This window comes from Rhagoletis zephyria, unplaced genomic scaffold (assembly GCF_001687245.7).
Source record: "Rhagoletis zephyria isolate East Lansing unplaced genomic scaffold, Rhagoletis_zephyria_1.1 Rzeph_scaffold_00368, whole genome shotgun sequence".
Classification (NCBI taxonomy): Eukaryota; Metazoa; Arthropoda; class Insecta; order Diptera; family Tephritidae; genus Rhagoletis; species Rhagoletis zephyria.
Genome location: NW_016157452.1, coordinates 243,230 through 260,655, shown reverse-complemented (window position 1 = coordinate 260,655; position 17,426 = coordinate 243,230). Strand labels below are relative to the sequence as shown.

The 17,426-nt window shown below is 39.3% G+C and overlaps 1 protein-coding gene across 7 annotated transcripts; it reads right to left on the bottom strand.

Moving 5' to 3' along the window:
* Positions 1 to 3,923: 3,923 nt before the first annotated feature.
* On the bottom strand, positions 3,924 to 16,196 carry enok (histone acetyltransferase enoki mushroom). Of its 7 annotated transcripts, none has more exons than XM_017611079.1 (9): positions 15,943 to 16,196; positions 15,282 to 15,402; positions 14,633 to 15,177; positions 14,226 to 14,554; positions 14,082 to 14,162; positions 11,950 to 13,208; positions 11,596 to 11,815; positions 6,912 to 11,520; positions 3,924 to 5,488 (listed from the first exon to the last, which is right to left on the bottom strand). In XM_017611079.1, the coding sequence occupies exons 3-9, from the start codon at positions 15,164 to 15,166 to the stop codon at positions 4,133 to 4,135; spliced, it is 8,388 nt and encodes a 2,795-aa protein (XP_017466568.1). In that variant the 5' UTR covers positions 15,167 to 15,177; positions 15,282 to 15,402; positions 15,943 to 16,196; the 3' UTR covers positions 3,924 to 4,132. The 7 variants fall into 7 exon arrangements, with proteins under 7 accessions (XP_017466568.1, XP_017466572.1, XP_017466571.1 ...); XM_017611083.1 differs by having other exon boundaries at positions 16,009 to 16,196; XM_017611082.1 differs by lacking the exon at positions 15,282 to 15,402 and having other exon boundaries at positions 15,937 to 16,196.
* Positions 16,197 to 17,426: the final 1,230 nt, after the last annotated feature.

The window sequence follows — 17,426 nt, the reverse complement described above, 5'->3', positions numbered from 1 at the left end:
AAAGATACGGAGACATAACTCCGAACAACATAATTGGGGTAATGTTCTCCAGTGCAGACAAGTGGGCGGCAGTTGCGCTGCAAACAAGAGGACGGATGTCTACTGAGGACAACCGAATGAAACGCCCCTACAAAAGAGCAGCCCCGAGGCTCTAGCAGCGCGCTCCTGTATCTGAAGACATGCAGAATTGCGGTGCCAGATGCGGGATTCTTGCGCGGGCGGTGGGAGTTTGGGTTTTAGTGGGTAGCCCAACACGCTTCGGTGGGAGTCCCACACTCGGGGAAGGTAGTATAGAGACTAGCGCCCCCGGCCAGTGCATAANTAATAATAATAGATTGGCGGTTACACAATATGTTAGTGTTTGGCCGAACTTCTCCTCCGATTTTTGCGTGCGATTGTATTCTTGTGAGATGCTGCCTTTCGTGGCAGAAATATACTCGGAGGTTTGTCATTACCTGTCGAGGGGCGACCGCTATTAGAAAAACTGGTTCTCTATTATGCGAATTCTACTTTATTATACTAAAATTTCATGAGCTATAAAACTGCATACCCAAAAACTTTCGAAAATTTTATGAAATTTTCGAAATTGTTATGAAACTTTTGAATTTTGCATAAAGTTTGAAAGTTGGATTGATTTCGGTTAAATCATGAAGAATATTTTTATAAAATATAGTATAAGAAAAATAACATACTAACAAAAAAATTTTAACTAGAAATATATTGTGAATATCCCAAAAAAATCAACACGTGAACCCTTGTTTGAGTCACTGTACCTATATACGTATGTATGTATGCACATATCATGCATGCAAAAAGACGTAACAAACATCGTCGCTGAAATACAAAAAGTCGTAACTAATAAAAACTTCAAAATTCAGTTATTTTATGAAAAAAAATAAAAAATATTTGTCACGACTTTTTCCATTTCAGTTACGATGTTGTTACGTCTTTTTGCATTTCAGGTGAGGATATGTAGTTTCCGTGTAGACATGGTATTCTCGGTTAATCAAGTCAACTCAATAACTCAAAACTGATAAATTTGCACATTCATGCTTCTGACATAATGGTGACGATATGACTTCAGAGCGTTCGATCCGCAAGCTCACATCTCATGGGAAGAAAATGACTTAACATCACAGTGACCGAACGGTGAACGACAGCATCGCCCAATTTGGCGAAATTTGCCGTTCGCCGGTATTGTATTAGATAGATTGTTAGAGGCTGTGCACTGCGACTTTAGGTCTATTATGCCCTGGTATTGTATGTGAAGCATTATACACCATTTCACCAAATTTTCTTCCTTTCGTTCAACTTCTTTCTCTCCGTTTTGCAAGTCCTGCTGGCGTACATTGTGCTTGTCTTGTGCGCTTTGCTCATCCAGCTAGTTTTGCCAATCTTGCCTGCGAAGATACTCCGAGTGCATTTGTTTCCTGTAGTACCAGGTTTAAGTCTCTGGTAAGACTTCCGAGAGCCGAAGACTCTTCTACCAGTTGAGCCCCGATTCGACTCAGGACTGGTAGCCTTTGACTGGGTACCCCGGGGTTGTCAAGCCCGTAGTTCCACTTACGCGAAGCCCCCGGGGGGTTTCGCATTCCTTGCCCAGTAGGCCCATACACGATCATGAAAGTTCTCAGGAAAGGAACAATGAGAAGCAAAGAACAACACTGACAAAGTACCACAGGACTTCATTAGGGCTTAAGGACGCAGGCTTAATTAGGAAGACCACCTGAAGAAATACAGGCATCTAATATCCCTCCCTTAAGAGAAACTGAGGATTATCCCAGGCATACTCACGGGGAACTGCAGGCTAAGTGAACATCTGCATAAGTAAGGTTTCTGGCCAAATGATCTCTGTCGCTTTTGCAACTCATTTAAAGAGGCCAAAATGCCGTATCGATGCAACGAAACAGCCTAGGCTAAATGCAACCAAAGGATAAGCACATACACTCCCTACTTCCAAAAGCTTTTTTAAACTCACTGTGCATTGTAGGATTATACGAGGTGTTGTGTTGAGTAGAGAGCACAATATACATACTTACATACATATATCCGAAAGGTTGTAGTGCATTCTCGTACCTCTTTTATTTATCTACCTATCCACTGTGCTATGTAGCAGAAGCACTTCTCGTCCAATTTGTGGTGTGGTGAGTCTTGATATTGTCACTTACGAAGAAACCAACAGTTTTTCAAGGGGTCACAGGGTGGGGTCCTTTCCCCTTTAATATTTAACTTATACATCTCTAAGCTTTCTAAGGTACTAAAGGCGGATTCATCGTTCTAGTTCAGAACTTTCCCTACAAGTGGTTTTTGTTGTGTTTGGGCTTGTTCGAGATGCATCACAACCGCATTGTTGCGCGAATTGTTAAAATATCACGTTCGGTGTGAATTTCCAGCAACGTTGTATCAGTTGGGAAGTTGCAACAGTATTGCAAGTTTTCATCAGTGCTGCAGTATTGCCGCTTTTATTATGTACCTCGAACAGGCCATTTCTCTCTCTGGGAGAGCAACTGAGAAAAGTGCTGAACGCGTTTGAGTTGTGAACTCAACTTCAACTTTAGTTCAGAACTGGACCGATGAAGCCGCCTTAAGAGCAGTGATGCTCAGAGAGAGGTTTTACTCTGTGCGTGTCCATATAAAATCTACAGAGAACTTTGAAGAATTCCGCCCGCGAGCGCTGTTTTAAGCACCACTGCTTAAGAGCTACGCTGATTGAGCGATTTTTTCGTCCGGCACGTCGACGGTAAACTAATACCGACGATTAACAATTCGAAAATCTTAGGGGTTGCCTTTGGCAGCTTGCTCTCCTTTTCCGCGCGCACAACTGCAGGAAGGCATTTCTACAAACTCCAGAAACATTCATTGTACCCGAAGTTGTACCGGCAGGCCGTTAACGGCGTTCACCGATAGGCAAACACCACATTTATAAAATCCCGCCCCGTAAGTGCCGGGATTGGAGTTCAACCACCACTCATCGCAGACGAAGAGCTTCAGCGGACTTAACCTACCTATCCAAAGCCGACTCCGACATGCTCCTCTTGTGAAGTTACCCCACACGACACCAACCAGCTCCTCACTTGTCCCTTTAAGCCTACTCAACGTGGCTCTCCGTTTATAATTCATTTCCACCAAGCCGTAACTGGAGTTTATGCCTATTGAAAAAGGGAAATTACAACTCGGAAAGTCAAAAAGCAAAAAGTAAGAAATAAACCTTTCAGATAACCCCATGTAAAAATTCTTGGAACTTACCTGAACTCTTAACTGCTTTTGTTGGAAATGTGCTATAAATAGTCTGACCGCTTTAGTAGTTTCGCTGCTGCAATAACACAAGTTGGCACCTTCCCGACTGGAGAGTTGCACGTAGGTCCTCGAACATACTCAATGACTCTTGTACATTTGAGGAAAAGCTACCGCTAAACACGTTCTTGGCACAACTCCGTGCGAAATGACACCAAGGCGCATGGCCTTATAACTGAAAGCCTCTGAAAATAGAAGAGGTCTGGTCTGCCCCATAAGTGTTGCCTACATTCTTAGAGTAGAACTCCACAACAAGCTTTTAAGGCATTGTGGCCTGTTGAATACCTGAAAAACTCCTTGTGGCGTTATACTCTCAACCTCAGGCTGAACGAGTCAAAAGATGTCGTTCGATGACAGTCGGGTCCTCGTAACTGCAACGGCTCAGATTTATATCTGGCCAACTACTGTTACTTCAGCAATATTTCCCAAAACTATTTTGGGAAATTTTATGCCGTAAAAAACTGCGATGATGAGCCCGCTTCTACGACAGTCGGATCAATGTTAACCAAGAACTACAATAACCAAGAAAGCCGCCACAACAACAACAACAGCAACAGAAATTCAAATTAATGGAGTTGTTGATCGAAGTTTATATCTATTATTGTGTTTGTAAGCTAATCGATCGATTTACATTTTGCCTAATTCTTTCACTTTCATCGTAAACTAATAATTCATAGCAGCGAATTGGATATAATTGAACCAATTACTTTATTTTTATGAAATATACAATTATAGTGTTTACATTTATGTGATCAAAAACATAGTATGTATGTATGTATGCATGTACGCATGTATATATAAATATAAACTTTTAAGCATTCTCTATACACTAAATACTTTATCTTCTCATAGCCCCGTTCAACGATAAATATGGGGGAGGGTAAGTTGAATACATCGAATTCTGTTGTGCTCTCTGAATGGCACAGGCATCTTGATATTGCGATTGCATATTCATAACACCCATTTGCATTGGAATCTGCGAATTGGAATAATCGCCGCCAGCAGCATAAGTGGGCGTGGCCGCCGATTGTGGTGTGGTCATGCGATAGCTATTTATTGCTCCATACGGTGCCATTAAATTTGGACTGATGTGGACATTCGTTGTGCGGCTGGTTGTCGACGAGGTCGTCACAGACGACACAGCAATATGTTGTACTGGCGCCGATGCCGTATTTCGCGTATTTCTATTCACATTTTGCGTTGTAGCAATCGGTGCTATATTCATGTTGCTTGAATAATATTTATGATACTGTAGTGGATTGATTTGTGGTTGCAACATATTGGGTGGTGTGCCCAAGCTACGATTTTGAGTTACCAATAGATGAGGTGGTGGTGTCATGGAATTGTGTGATACCGGATGATGTGGTGGCGGAGTTAAATTCACTTGTCCAGCCGGTGAGGTGTTACATGGTTGTATATCTAAGCCATTGGTCAATTGTTGTAACTTTGATAAGCTGCATATGTTACCAACCTGCGTCGTTGTGTTACCGGCATTGGCTGAGGACGATTCGGAGGCATTATCTTGTGCCAATTGCGAATCGCCAGCGCCACCGCTGGAAGAACTAGCTGAGGCATCTGGACTGATGTGAATAACGCCACCGTTCGAATTGGTTGTTGCCGAAGAGGCAGGCACCGGCACACGCGTTGTACTTGCCTCATTCGAAGCCAAATTGTTTTGCAAATAGAAATTATTGACAGCACAAGCTGATGAAGAGGACTGATCAATTGTCCGCTGATGTGGACTAGAAAGTGAATGCGAAGTGTTACTTATCGCCATACGCTGTTGTATAACAGCTGGCATGGAGACAATATCGTATGAGTTAGAGGCATTCGAAGTATAATTTTGGCCTATGGGCGGTATAGATGTTATATAATCTATATGCATATTTTGTTGATGATGATGCTGGCCACTCAATTGTGAATATTGTTGCATATTATGTAAATGTTCCTGTTGTGTTTGCAACAGATTTTGTTGATTGTTGTTAACACTTTGTTGTTGCTGCTGCTGCTGTTGTTGCTGCTGTTGTTGTTGTTGCTGCTGTTGCTGTTGTTGAGAGACACTCACTGATGAATTGCTAGATGGCGTGCTTTTAGGCTGGCGATGCTGCTGTTGATTGCTGCTAGATGAGTTTGTGCCACGAATCGCTTTCGGTGTGGTGGCGCGCTGATTTGAGCTGCTAGCTACCATATCAGCCTACAGAATAGAAGAAAATAATGGGAATTAATTAAAACAAAAGCAAACAATTGTCAAACGAAATACAGGAAGTCTAGTGTCGAGTTAGAAACTTAAAACCGCGCCTCGTTTATGAATTACACAATAAAATAAAAATCGCAAGTGCGGCAGATTAGAATAGCCATTTCTTACGTACAGTGACTCAAACAAATGACCACGTGTTGATTTTCTTCAAATATTAGTAATGTTTTTCGAACTAAATTTTTATATAAAAATATCGTATAAGCTTTAACCAAAACCGTGTAAATCGCAGTTTCAAACTTTATATAAAATTAAGGAAAATTCAACAAATTTTCATGAAATTTTCAAATTTTTATTCTGAATTTTTAGAAAATGTTTAGGTATGCAGTTTTATAGCCTAGGCAATTTTAGTGAAGTGAAAGTTTCAAAGGGCTAAAAAATCGCGTTGAATTTTGAGAATTTTTTTGGTGACGGATTTTTGCGCTTTTTTCCATACAAGTCAATACAAAACAACCGTCAGCAACAAATAATAATAAAACTTAAGAAACTACTATTCTGGTGTCTGCCGCATTTAATTTATTTTCCATTGTGCCGGTTATATCGAAATACTGAGATTTTTGGTTATAATTTTCGGGCAGATAATTCTTTAATGTAATAGCTCCAGTAGGTTTGAATAAAGGAATTATTTGGGATCTCCGATTCAAACCGTGTAAAATTTACCGAGTTATTTCATCTTTATAACTGAAAATCCTATGCCGAATATCCGCTAGTCAACGAAATGACAAAAATTATGAAAAATTGTCTACCGTGGAACGCGGAAACAGACAAGTCTGTCGTTCATTTTTTTTTTTTGTTTTTGTCATTTAATTTCAAGTGGAGATCTGGCATTAATTTTGCATATTTTTGGTAAAACAGCTTGTATCCGATTCTCCCTTTTTTCTGTATAGCAGTGAATTAGCAACCAAAAATACTTATTACAATTTTTTCACGATATTTTAAAGTCTTTAACAAATCACTGCTGTAATTAAGGAAGCCATTTAAATAAAAATAATTAATAGAGCGTTCTCTTAAGTAGGAAACCTCCAAAACTTTTACTGAACTATAATTTCTGTTAAATATTTTTGAGGTAAAAATTTTCCAGTATCCCGAGCTCGAGGGAACTGATTGCATAAACATATAAAAAACAATTATAAAAAAACTTCGAAAATCTCAGAACTTTTGTTTTAAGTCCAAATTTGTATGGAAATTATTTTGGGGCTACGAGTCTTCCAAACTTTACTATTTATTTAGGTTATTCCCTCAAACTCAAAAAAAGTGGGCAACACGAATCTGAAAAATATTTCTTCATAAAATTTTTAAAGTTTAGTCAAAGTTGCGGCGGTTTTGAGGTTTTCGTCCTCTTTTTAAAAGCTTTTGTTCTCACTTCGGTCAATACCTGTTGATTGACTTTTCGACTTTGTTGTGCATGTTGCTGTGAGCTTGTCAGCGTGTTCATTGTCTGCGAGGTGCTCGACTGCATGTTTAAATTGAGATTAGCTTGTTGTTGTTGTTGCTGGATGTGAGAAGTTTGTATGGCCATGTGCATCGGAGTATTTCCCGAATGGCTCTGCATCGAACAATCTGAAAATTGTGATTGCTGTTGCTGTTGCTGCTGCTGCTGCTGCTGCTGTTGTTGTTGCTGCTGCTGTTGCTGCTGTATATGCGGCGTGGTAGATGGAATGCTATCTGACGTATTTTGCTGTATATCGCTACCGATGCTCGAGGGTGAATCCATATTCATTGGCACTGTCATGCCGCAATCGTAGTGATGCAAATTGCTCCCCGAATGATTCGACGATCCCGAATTATATGCCAATGGCGATGTTATATCTTGAGATGTAGTTTGCTGTTGACTTGCGGCATTATGTCCGCTTAGTTTTACCTTATTCTCCTCAGTCGCACTCAGGGTATGCTCCGATCTGGCTTTCTGGCATAACGCCTGTTGTGTTAGCGCATTAGTCGGAATGGGCACTGAGGGGATAATTGGATTGTAAAATCTTGAACTGGAATTGGGCAAGATATTTAATGATTTAATGTGCTGTGCTTGGTCTGTGGATATTTTATGAGACTTCGATTGGACGTTATTGCATTTCTGGCCGTAACTAGTCGATTGCGCATTAGGAAATGAACAATTATGTGCATCCTCGCGATTGCTAAAGCTTTGACTGTTCGCATTAGAGCTACTCTTAGTCGTTTCCTCCTTCTTGCACACACTCATCTTCCTATCGCTTTTCAATTTGTCCTTTGTGTGTTGCTGCTGCTGCTGCTGTTGTTGTTGTTGTTGTTGCTGCTGCTGTTGCATATGCTGATGCGCGTGATGCTGTATAGCTGACTGATAAAGATTCTGTGTAAAATTATGTGAGTATGCCATAGTTGTGGCCAAGTCCTTTGCGAATTTATTTTGATTCTTCTGGCTTGCAGCATCGAGGGGAGGGAAATTGTAACCGTAGTAGTCCCATTGCCAATACTGTGGCGTATTCGGATAATTGGGTAATTGATTTATCGGAAAATGTGGAGCAATTTTGTTTAAATCCATTGAATTTTGAATTTTCTGATGTTCGGCTGTATTGTACGGATTCTTCTCGTGCAAAGATAGCAGCGCAGCATCTGTGGTCTTGCTTGTTATCACTTGCATTTGCTTATCTTCTTCTTTTATTTTGATATCTGTATGCGCAATAATTGATTTTTGCTTGTCCTTCGAAGTTTTCAAAAACGTGCCAGCTTCGCTTCGGCTGGTATTTAGAGTGCTTGCATTTGCCATTGCTGCTTGGTTCATCTGAGCCTTTTTCGTTGACGCTTGCAATTGTGATCGTTGTAACTCCAGGCTGGCTGCGGCGGCAGCTGCTGCAGCGGCGGCTTCGTGTATTTTCTGTGCAATTTTTATTTTATTCAGCTGCTCACTGTTCTCGTGCACATTCGCATGCGTGATAATTTTCTCCTTTCTTTCATGCGTGCTGCACTCGTTTGTTGTTTTTATTTTTCTCTCATTAACTTTACTCTCCATAAATTCGGTATTTAATTTAGTAGGTTGTGATGTGGTCTTTATATTTACCACGGGTTTGGTCTCTACTAGTGGATCTGTTTTGCATATGATCGCCTCGCTTATTGCTGGCTTGGGTATTTGCAACTGTGGTAATGAGGTGACAGCAGCAGGAGCTGCTGGAGCGGATGGTGTTGGTACCAGCGTTGGCTTTGGTAGGGCTGCCGGTGCCAGTGCCGGTGGAGGTGCAGGTGATTGTGGTGTTGCTGTTACAGGCGCAGGTGTTGCCATTGGCGACGTTACTGGTGATTTTGTTGGTGGTGGTGCCGGTGTCGGTACCGCTGATGTGGGCACTGGCATTGAGATGGGCACAGCTGCTGGCAAAGCAGGGGGCGTTGTTGGTGGTGCTTTTATCAAATTTTTTGTGTCGCATTTATTTTCCCTAACATCTTTTTTCTCATTATCTTTGCTCTTCTCAGCAATGAAGGGCGGCGAATTTGCGTTGTCTTGCTTTATAACTTCTTTCGGAGAAATTTGTGCGGCCATTTTTGGCGATGCTTCGTTGTCGATGCATTCTATTTTACATAACGGCTCTTTATCAACAGTTGACTCCGCCATCGGCTCGCTTTTTGTGGTTGTATTTATTGTAGTCTTGATTTCCGGCACTAGCTTCTGTTCGACGTGTTCTATTTCTTTTTCTTTGGATGGTGTTGCGTCTTTCTTAACCACTTCATCCACTTTTAACTTATCATCAGTTGTTTTAACATCTGTAACAGCTGTTTTATCCATATTGGTTTCAATTTCTCCGGCGCTGTTTATCTCTTGCTTATGGTCGTTTTCATGCTCAATGTTCTTTTTGAAATCCTCCGAATTCGCCTTTAGCTCCGGTTCGGCAAGGTTTGTATCTGTATTTTCGACCATTAATTCAGCGAACGTCTTTTTTGTCTTTTTTGCCACGGCTTCTAAGACTTTCTCATCGTTCCCCGATGCCGCTGCAGGTGAGGCCTCTGTTTTGCTAGCATTTGGTGGTTCAATAACTTGCTGTTCTTGTTCTTCTTGCTTCTGTTCTTGCTGCTGCTGTTGCTGTTGCTTCTGCTGTTGTTGCTGCTGCTGGACTTCAATTACATTTGGATTGTCGTTCGTTTCGACCTTATTTGCCAAAGTTTCATTTGTCTCACTGGCAGGAGGAGCTGTGCTGTTTTTTGACTCCTGTTTGTCTTGTTCAACCTCTCTGGCTTCATTTGTACTGGTCTCGTTAGTGTTGGCAACGGCGTTGTTTTCACTATAGATGTCACTGGGTTTCTTCTCATTGCTCTTTTTGCCTCTCAATTTAGGCACCGTTGTTATAGGTTTGTCATTGTTACAATTTTTTGTGGATTTATCTTCGGTGTCATTTGTCTCTGTGCTCTCCTTCGCCGGCGCATGAGACTCTACAGCTTCAGTTTCAGTTATAATCTTTTCGGTGCTGTTCACATCTTCTTGTTTAATATTCATTTTCAATTCATTCTGACGATCAAAGTGTTTTCTTTTATTGGTGGATACCGCTGGTGTACTGTGTTTGCGATTCGCTAACCTCTGTGCGCGGCTTGTCAACTTGTCATCGTCAATACTATTAGTGTCGATCATTTCGCCCTTGGGCTTTTCCATAGCCGGTTGAACTAGTGAAGTTTGCATTCTCCTTTTCTTATCCGGTTTATGAATTATTTCCAGCCCTTCAACGTTGCCTGGCGTTACAACGGAATCATCTTTACTGAGCTGCCTCTTGCGTGGATTCCTTCTGACGTCCACCCCTGTATTCGTGCCTACCTTGACGGCGACGGCGACGGCAACGGCAACGGGTGCAGCGTCAGGATCTATTTCCATTTTCGTAGGCGCTTCGTTACTTTTACCTTTCTCGTGCTCGTCTTGATTCGGCGGCTCATTGCTTTCGTCTATCACCTCATGCATGGAGTTTTTTAAATCCGTATTAATGTTTTTTGCTTCTGCAACCTTTCGCTTCTGAAAATTTAGCTCAACAGTTGCGCTGGTTATTTTGCATTCATTGACGAAATTGGAAATTTTACTATGACCGCCTTGCTGCACACCTTCGTTTGTATTCAGTTCCTTTTTTATAAAAGCAGAGCTGTTCGAGACCAACGAGTGGGATTTACGTGATCTCATGCGTTCAATTGCTGTATGTTCAGATCTATTGGAACTATCCAAGAAGCTACTCTCTTCAGACGATTTAATGCCATCGCCAGCCAATGCTTTGGACAACAATGGGCTCCAACGCAAACAATCTGTTTCTAAAGGTATGCGCTTGGAATTTTGCAGCTTCTTATAGTGGACGATTACTTTTTCCCAATCAACTTTGATATTTATTTGATAACGTATATCATCTTCGTTCTTTCGTAGCTTTATGAAATTCAACAACTCGAATGCTAATGCTATATCAGAGACGGTTAAGCCTGTTTTGTTGGCAATATCTTTGAAAGTGATTCGGCCATCATTTCTGTGGTTGTAAATATACTCTAAAATTATCGATTTCCAATATGCGAAATAGGAAAGTCTTCCTAAATCGGATAGCGGCTTCTCCGGCGTTCCGACCTGACCCTCCTCCCGACTCAACAAATAACTGAATTCTATCAGAAATCGACCGAAGCCTTGTCTTTGAAATTGTGGCATTGTCAGTATGCATGAGACGTTAAATTTTTGTGCGCAGTGTTTCTCTTTGGAAAAGTAGCCCACAAGATGACAGCCTTTTTTATCATTTTTAGTTAGTATGTAAAACAAAAAAGGCTCAACATCATAGTATAGTGTTTTGTGATCCAGAAATAGTTTGGCAAGTAAGCACAGATTTTGACAGTAAATTTTATTGATATTTCCATCGACCTCAAACACAGATATATCATTATGACGATATATCTCGGTGCCCGGCGGTTGCTTCCAAAGGCATTTGTTCTGATGCCTATCCAAAACCGATCTACTTTTTGTATACTTTAAGCAAAATTCGCACAAATATAATTTCGGTAGCCTTAAAAGAAGAAAATAATGAATTTTGTTATACAAGGTACTGTCGGCAAGAAAGTTCTATCAATCACAAACATACCTCGCATATTCTTGGGGAAACGGGCTCGAATACCAAGTTTCAATATGCCACTTTCCGATTTCAATTGCCGATGGACACCGCTCTTGCGGGTTACCAGAACCAGCGTTGGCCAGTGCATTTAAACTTTTCAACTCCGCCACTTTCTTTGCTGCATTCTCACGGATTTTTTTATAAATTGTTATATCATTTTGTTCAACGCCATTTGGAAGTGGTTGGTTTTCTATATAAAATTCACAGTTTTAGATGTATGTTTCAGCGAAACTACTTTCAATCAAAATAACTTTACATATATACATAATCTGTTTACTTCATTCTCATTTATTTATTTAGTGAAAAATTATTTGCGATACATACCAAATGGGTTTTCTGGATAAACCTCCTCGTACTCCACTTTTTCATTGGAGGAACTTTCTTCGTTCGTGAATGGTTTCACACCTCTAGCATAATTTGTATTTTCCATCAATTGGTACTTGATTACAGTGCTTTCATTCAAATATGGGACCTCATCATCATCACTCTTGTAGGCCGTGCGTCTCGTGTCCAAAGGTGCAGATTTGAGTGTTGCAACTTTCTTTTTCTGTACCTTTTCCACGGGCTTCTTGACGCCCTTAAGGTGCGCTGCTTCTGTTGCGGTGGTGCTCTCTAGAAAATCCTCCTTTTTTGCGGTAACTTTCGGTGTTCTTTTCTCTGTCGGCTCGGCCTCCATGTTGCCTTGACTTTGAAGTAACTTATAGTTCATTTGTTTACTGTTGCCGCTAGTATTTAGCTCATCGGGGACTATGTTTTTATTGAACCCAGTTAAAAGGTTGCCACACTTTTTTAAAGCAAAACCATCTGATTCTATATTTCTCGATTGTGAAAATATATCAACGCGATTTTTAGCCACAGCAGCAAAGCCCCAGTGCTCATCTTTTGCTTTATTATTTGGTGACGTGTAGTTTTTTGCAGGCACACTTATTTCCTTTTTTACTGGAATTTGTGAGATAAATATATTCGATTTTGAATCACTTTTATCCGAATCACAATCATCGTCGTCATTCTCTTCAAAATTGTCTTCTTCTTCTTCGTTATCGAATTCGGAACTATCGCTGCTACTCTCACTTGAATCCGAGCCCGAACTGCTCGAAGAACATGAACCCGAAGATGTACTATCATCTTGATTGTCATCGTCACATTCCATGTTGTCATCCTCATCGCTATCGCTAGAAGAGCTCGATGAGGACAAGTCCGATGGAGTTTTCTTCTTTGTACGTTTGGAGTCCCCTGACTCCATCTTAAGGAAACGTTGCTTAAACATTTTCAAGTGTGAATTATGTGCAATGCTTTTTTGTAAACTCTGAGACGATTTAATTGCTTGACTTAGCGAAATGTCTTTGTATAATTCTTTAGAATTTTCATATTTGGATAATTTTGATGTTGTGGGGCTATCGTCCATTTCGTCGATGATTTGCCGCTTGCATGAAGAAACGCCTGTCGTTCCACCCAAGGCTCGTTTATCCTTTAGCTTACCACTAATCCATTCTTTGTTACGTGGCCCAGCGTGTTCGGATGTTGACGGCATAACCGGTCGTACACCTCGTGAAGTCTTGGACAATTCACTGGCGGCTTGGTTTCTGAAATAATATTATGCAAATTATGTAAATACAGGAAAAACTAAAACTTTATTCTTTCGGATATACAAGATGGCGGCGAATAACTGTCCTTTTTTGAAAAGTTAAAGGGTCATTTATAGATTTTCCGAAAAAAAAATATTTTATTGTTAATTTTGTACATGCATATGTATTTTACTTTAATTTTATTAATTAGTTTTAAAGTTTTAATCCCTATTTGCATTTGCCAGTAGTGTAAACTTTGAAAGATAAGTATATTTCACTGGTGTTTTCACGTGTATTTTTACCTTCCTTTTATTAGCTCGGGATGTAACTATGTAATATTGATGCGCCTAAAAGATGCAGCGATTTCTATTCTCAAGTTACATACCTGATGACAGTACGAATGGCACCGTCCTAGCCCACCAGTTCCGAGTCTAGTCGAGTGTTGAGTATGAGACCTTATGTTGGACAAATGGGAGGAGTGTAAAGTACTCAAAATGGAGGAAAATAGTATATGGCTACAGAAGATATATAATAAATTAACCGATGAAGACTTGCGTGCCACTCAGCTTTTCTCTCAAAGTGTTAACTGCTGGTAAACCCAAATAAAGGTTAACTTAAATTTAAAGTAAAACATACAAAATTGACAATAAAATACTTTTTTAGAACAATCTATAAACCGCCCTATTATTAAGAAAAAAAAAACCTGGATGACAGTGACAAGACAAAAGAAATAATTGCAATCAACTACATTCCAGATGGTCAATTCAAATTTGTATCTTAAAAGTTCACAAAACATTGTTTACCACCGTAAAAGGGTTAAATGCCAATTTACTCTCCTCAATCAAATGCCTTCCATAATTGCAAAGCGTGCTTGAAAACAAATTTACTTACCGGCTTTTACCTGTCTCCAAGCCTTTTTTAGTCACATCCTTTTTAACAACATCAAAATTTTGTAGTATACAATTCTTACATCTACAAAGTTTAAAGAAAATGGTAAAGCAAAACACCGAATTAAAGTTATGTTCTCTTTTGTACCTATAAGGATGTTTAGGTTTTTTATCTGGTATAGTATCCAAACACGTCAAATGGTACATTTTCTTGCATGCCGAACACTCCAGTAAGCAAGGTCCCCGATCTGTGTATGTGCATACACTGCATTCTGCGCAATTTTTGCAATACCATATGGAACCTTTAGTAACCAGCATATATAGCAACACGTAAGATTGTGATTTGCATTTAGCAGCGATGTTTGCACACGTCGTATGCAAGGACATGCCACATTTTTTGCATGAGCTTAATGGTTCTGGTATACCATTACGATTTTTCTGTGCGTCACCTGAACAGTAGGAACAATTGTCGTCACCCTAAATTGTGAGAAAAAACTTGCCTCAGTCAGAAAAAATTACCAGAAAATTAGGATAACGTTTGCAGTATCTACTTACCGTCGTTACAGATACCTCTTGTGTTGACGACGATTTTCGTGGTGTAGTAAGTGATCTTCCCTTTTTATATAATTTTCCCTCTTGCACTAGAAAACCAGCATCTACTGCTTTTCTAATCGAACTTTTTATAACTGCTCTAAAGTCTACATCTGGGGCAAGATCAATGTTATTGAATTTTTGTATGTAATTTTCAATAGTTTTTATCGTTGACCCCTCACATTCTCCCAAATCATGCACAGCTTTTGCAACTATTTTACATAAGTTACTATTTTTCTCAACTTTAATCCTTCTCTTTGCCATAGGGGCTTTATAGGAATGTAATCCTTTGTTATATACTTTAATTACGGCTCCAGACTCGACTGCTTCCTCTAATTTTTCTGCAACGATATCTTCGTGAAATTTGTGATGGCTTCCAATAGCCTGGCAAATGCGTTGAACGCTGGGCCGTTGCTTTTGGGAACGTATTTTTGAAATAGCTTCCAAAATCCATTGCTTCCAAGTATCAAGACTTATATCATGAGCTGATTCCCTCATTTTATGTATATCTAAAAGTTTAAGTATAAATTAATTAAGCAAAGATTTTAATCATTATAAGGACATACGTTAAGGCGGTCAAGGAAAGGAATTTTTCAATAAAAGAAATACATACATTATTTAGTTTTGAACTTTGTATAAAACATGCAGCAATTCAAATTCACTTCTTATATTTTCTCAATTATTTATTTTTACGCAATCATGCATACATATGTACAGATGTACATATGTAAGTCCTGTTTTAAAAAGAAAAAATATAATTTTAGTATCTACGTCTAAATAAGTGACCATTGTATGTATGTAATCTTCGTAAGAGAACGTTCGTAAGTGCATATATATATGTACATATATATTTACTATTGTATATGCATATCGTATTTAAAAACGCAAGTGTTTCATCAGCACTGCACTTGCAATTTGCCAGCAACAAAAAATACTTATTAGGTATGCTAACGCGTTTAGATATTCCTTGTACCGGATGAAGTCGTATGCACATACAGGTATATATGTATGTTTGGATGTAGGTCAAATTGAAATTCTACCAACATTAAAACTTTTCTTAACGCATCCAAGCTGCACCCACTTTTGAAATAGTTTTGATTTCAAAAAATTATAATATTCTTATCAAGTGAAAACGTAGATTCCAATTTTTACAATATTTTTTGGCCAAACATGCTGCTGCCATTAACATGTAAAATTTACTACAACTCAAAAACTGCGAAACACTCGCACTATGTACATATGCATATACACACGCACACATCACTCACACTAACTTTGCAAAAATGTCGACTCTTAAAACTTTTAGATGATATATTTCAACACTAGTATGCTTTCTATACCTTATAGATTTATAAATTCTGTCCCAATATATTTATATGAAAAATTAAACGTATCTTATAAAAATTCTGGCACGCCAAGATGCGTTTTGCTGTTGAATCGTTACATATATGGTTACTTTTAACTAAAAACCGTATTACCAAATGAAATAGTTGACAATTTGTGAGTTACTGATTTATCGATAAGCTACGTATTTATTAACCGGTTCAATTGCGACTATCTTGTAACCATTTAAACGCATATTTTTATTTATAATTTATAAATTTAATAAGTCATAATAAATAAATAAAGAAATAGGGGCTTTTATTACTCCGTTTATGCGTTCCCTTCTTATATCCAACTTATATCTTCCTTTTTTTATTATTGTGTTTAGTGAGCTGCTCTAGGTTATGCGGCGTTTCCCTGCTTCATAATTCGATCTCTCATTTGTAATTCGCTCTCCCATTCGTCGTTCGACTTGCCAATTACCTTCGAGTTACGTAATTCGCCATACAAAATTTTGAGAGATCGGTGCCTTCTCTAATATTTATCGGAAATAAATCGAAGTTTTCAGCAGCCTGGTCCCATTTGCTGGCAATTTTTATAGTTATAGAATAATATTAATAAAATATGCTATATAAATTAAAATTGTTGATGATAACTTAAATTTTAGCTCCATCTTCGATATTTGCAGTACACAAAAATAATAATAAATAGCGAAGAACAAGAACAAGAACTAGAGTTGCCAAACGAATTACTAATGGCCTCCGCACACTAGCCTACTCAGTCGGACTGAGCAGTCCACCACTCGAACGCACACGACTGGGCAGTCGGCTGAAAACAGGTTTCAGTTTTGTATACATGAACTACGCCTGATTGTGTTAGTGCATGTGGCATATGCACACAAAACGAAATAGAAAACATGTCTATGTGTGCGTGTCAGTCCAACGTCAATCCGCTCTTTTCGCGGACTGAAATGAACGAGGTAAACTCGAACTCTCTTCCCCCTCTTATCCACACAAAACCGGTTTTAGGGGGACTGAGCAGGCCAGTGTGCGGAGGCTCAATGTGTGGTGTGGAAACAGGGTAATTCACGAATTACTTAGAGAGCGAATTACGAAGCGTGGAAACATCGTATTAGGTCGGTGTTATGCAGACAAACTTTTGTTTGCCAAATTAAATGGCGGCTGCTTAGTTTGCTCGGAGGTGGTTATGTCGAGTTTGGCACAGGGTTGCACGTTCATTATGGTTTTCTTGGCTATTGCCAACACGAAATGAGAATTTCAGATGTACATAACGCGCAAAATTTAAAATTTTTGTATATGACAACACCGAATTTGCTGCAGTTTGACCAAACAAAATTAGTTTGCTGTGAGAGTCGCCAAACTCGCTCTCTCCGAGTTTGCTGCAACAACAATTGCACGCAGTTTGCCAAACAAAA

What these genes read in the sequence shown, in the direction of transcription:
- enok (XM_017611082.1), bottom strand. Translation starts at nt 15,166, where the DNA reads ATGAGGGAATCAGCTCATGATATAAGTCTTGATACTTGGAAGCAATGG. An exon ending in AAACCTAAACATCCTTATAG is followed by an intron (nt 14,163 to 14,225) that starts GTACAAAAGAGA and finishes TAAACTTTGTAG; the next exon opens with ATGTAAGAATTGTATACTAC. An exon ending in ATCAACAGGTATTGACCGAA is followed by an intron (nt 5,489 to 6,911) that starts GTGAGAACAAAA and finishes TCTATTCTGTAG; the next exon opens with GCTGATATGGTAGCTAGCAG.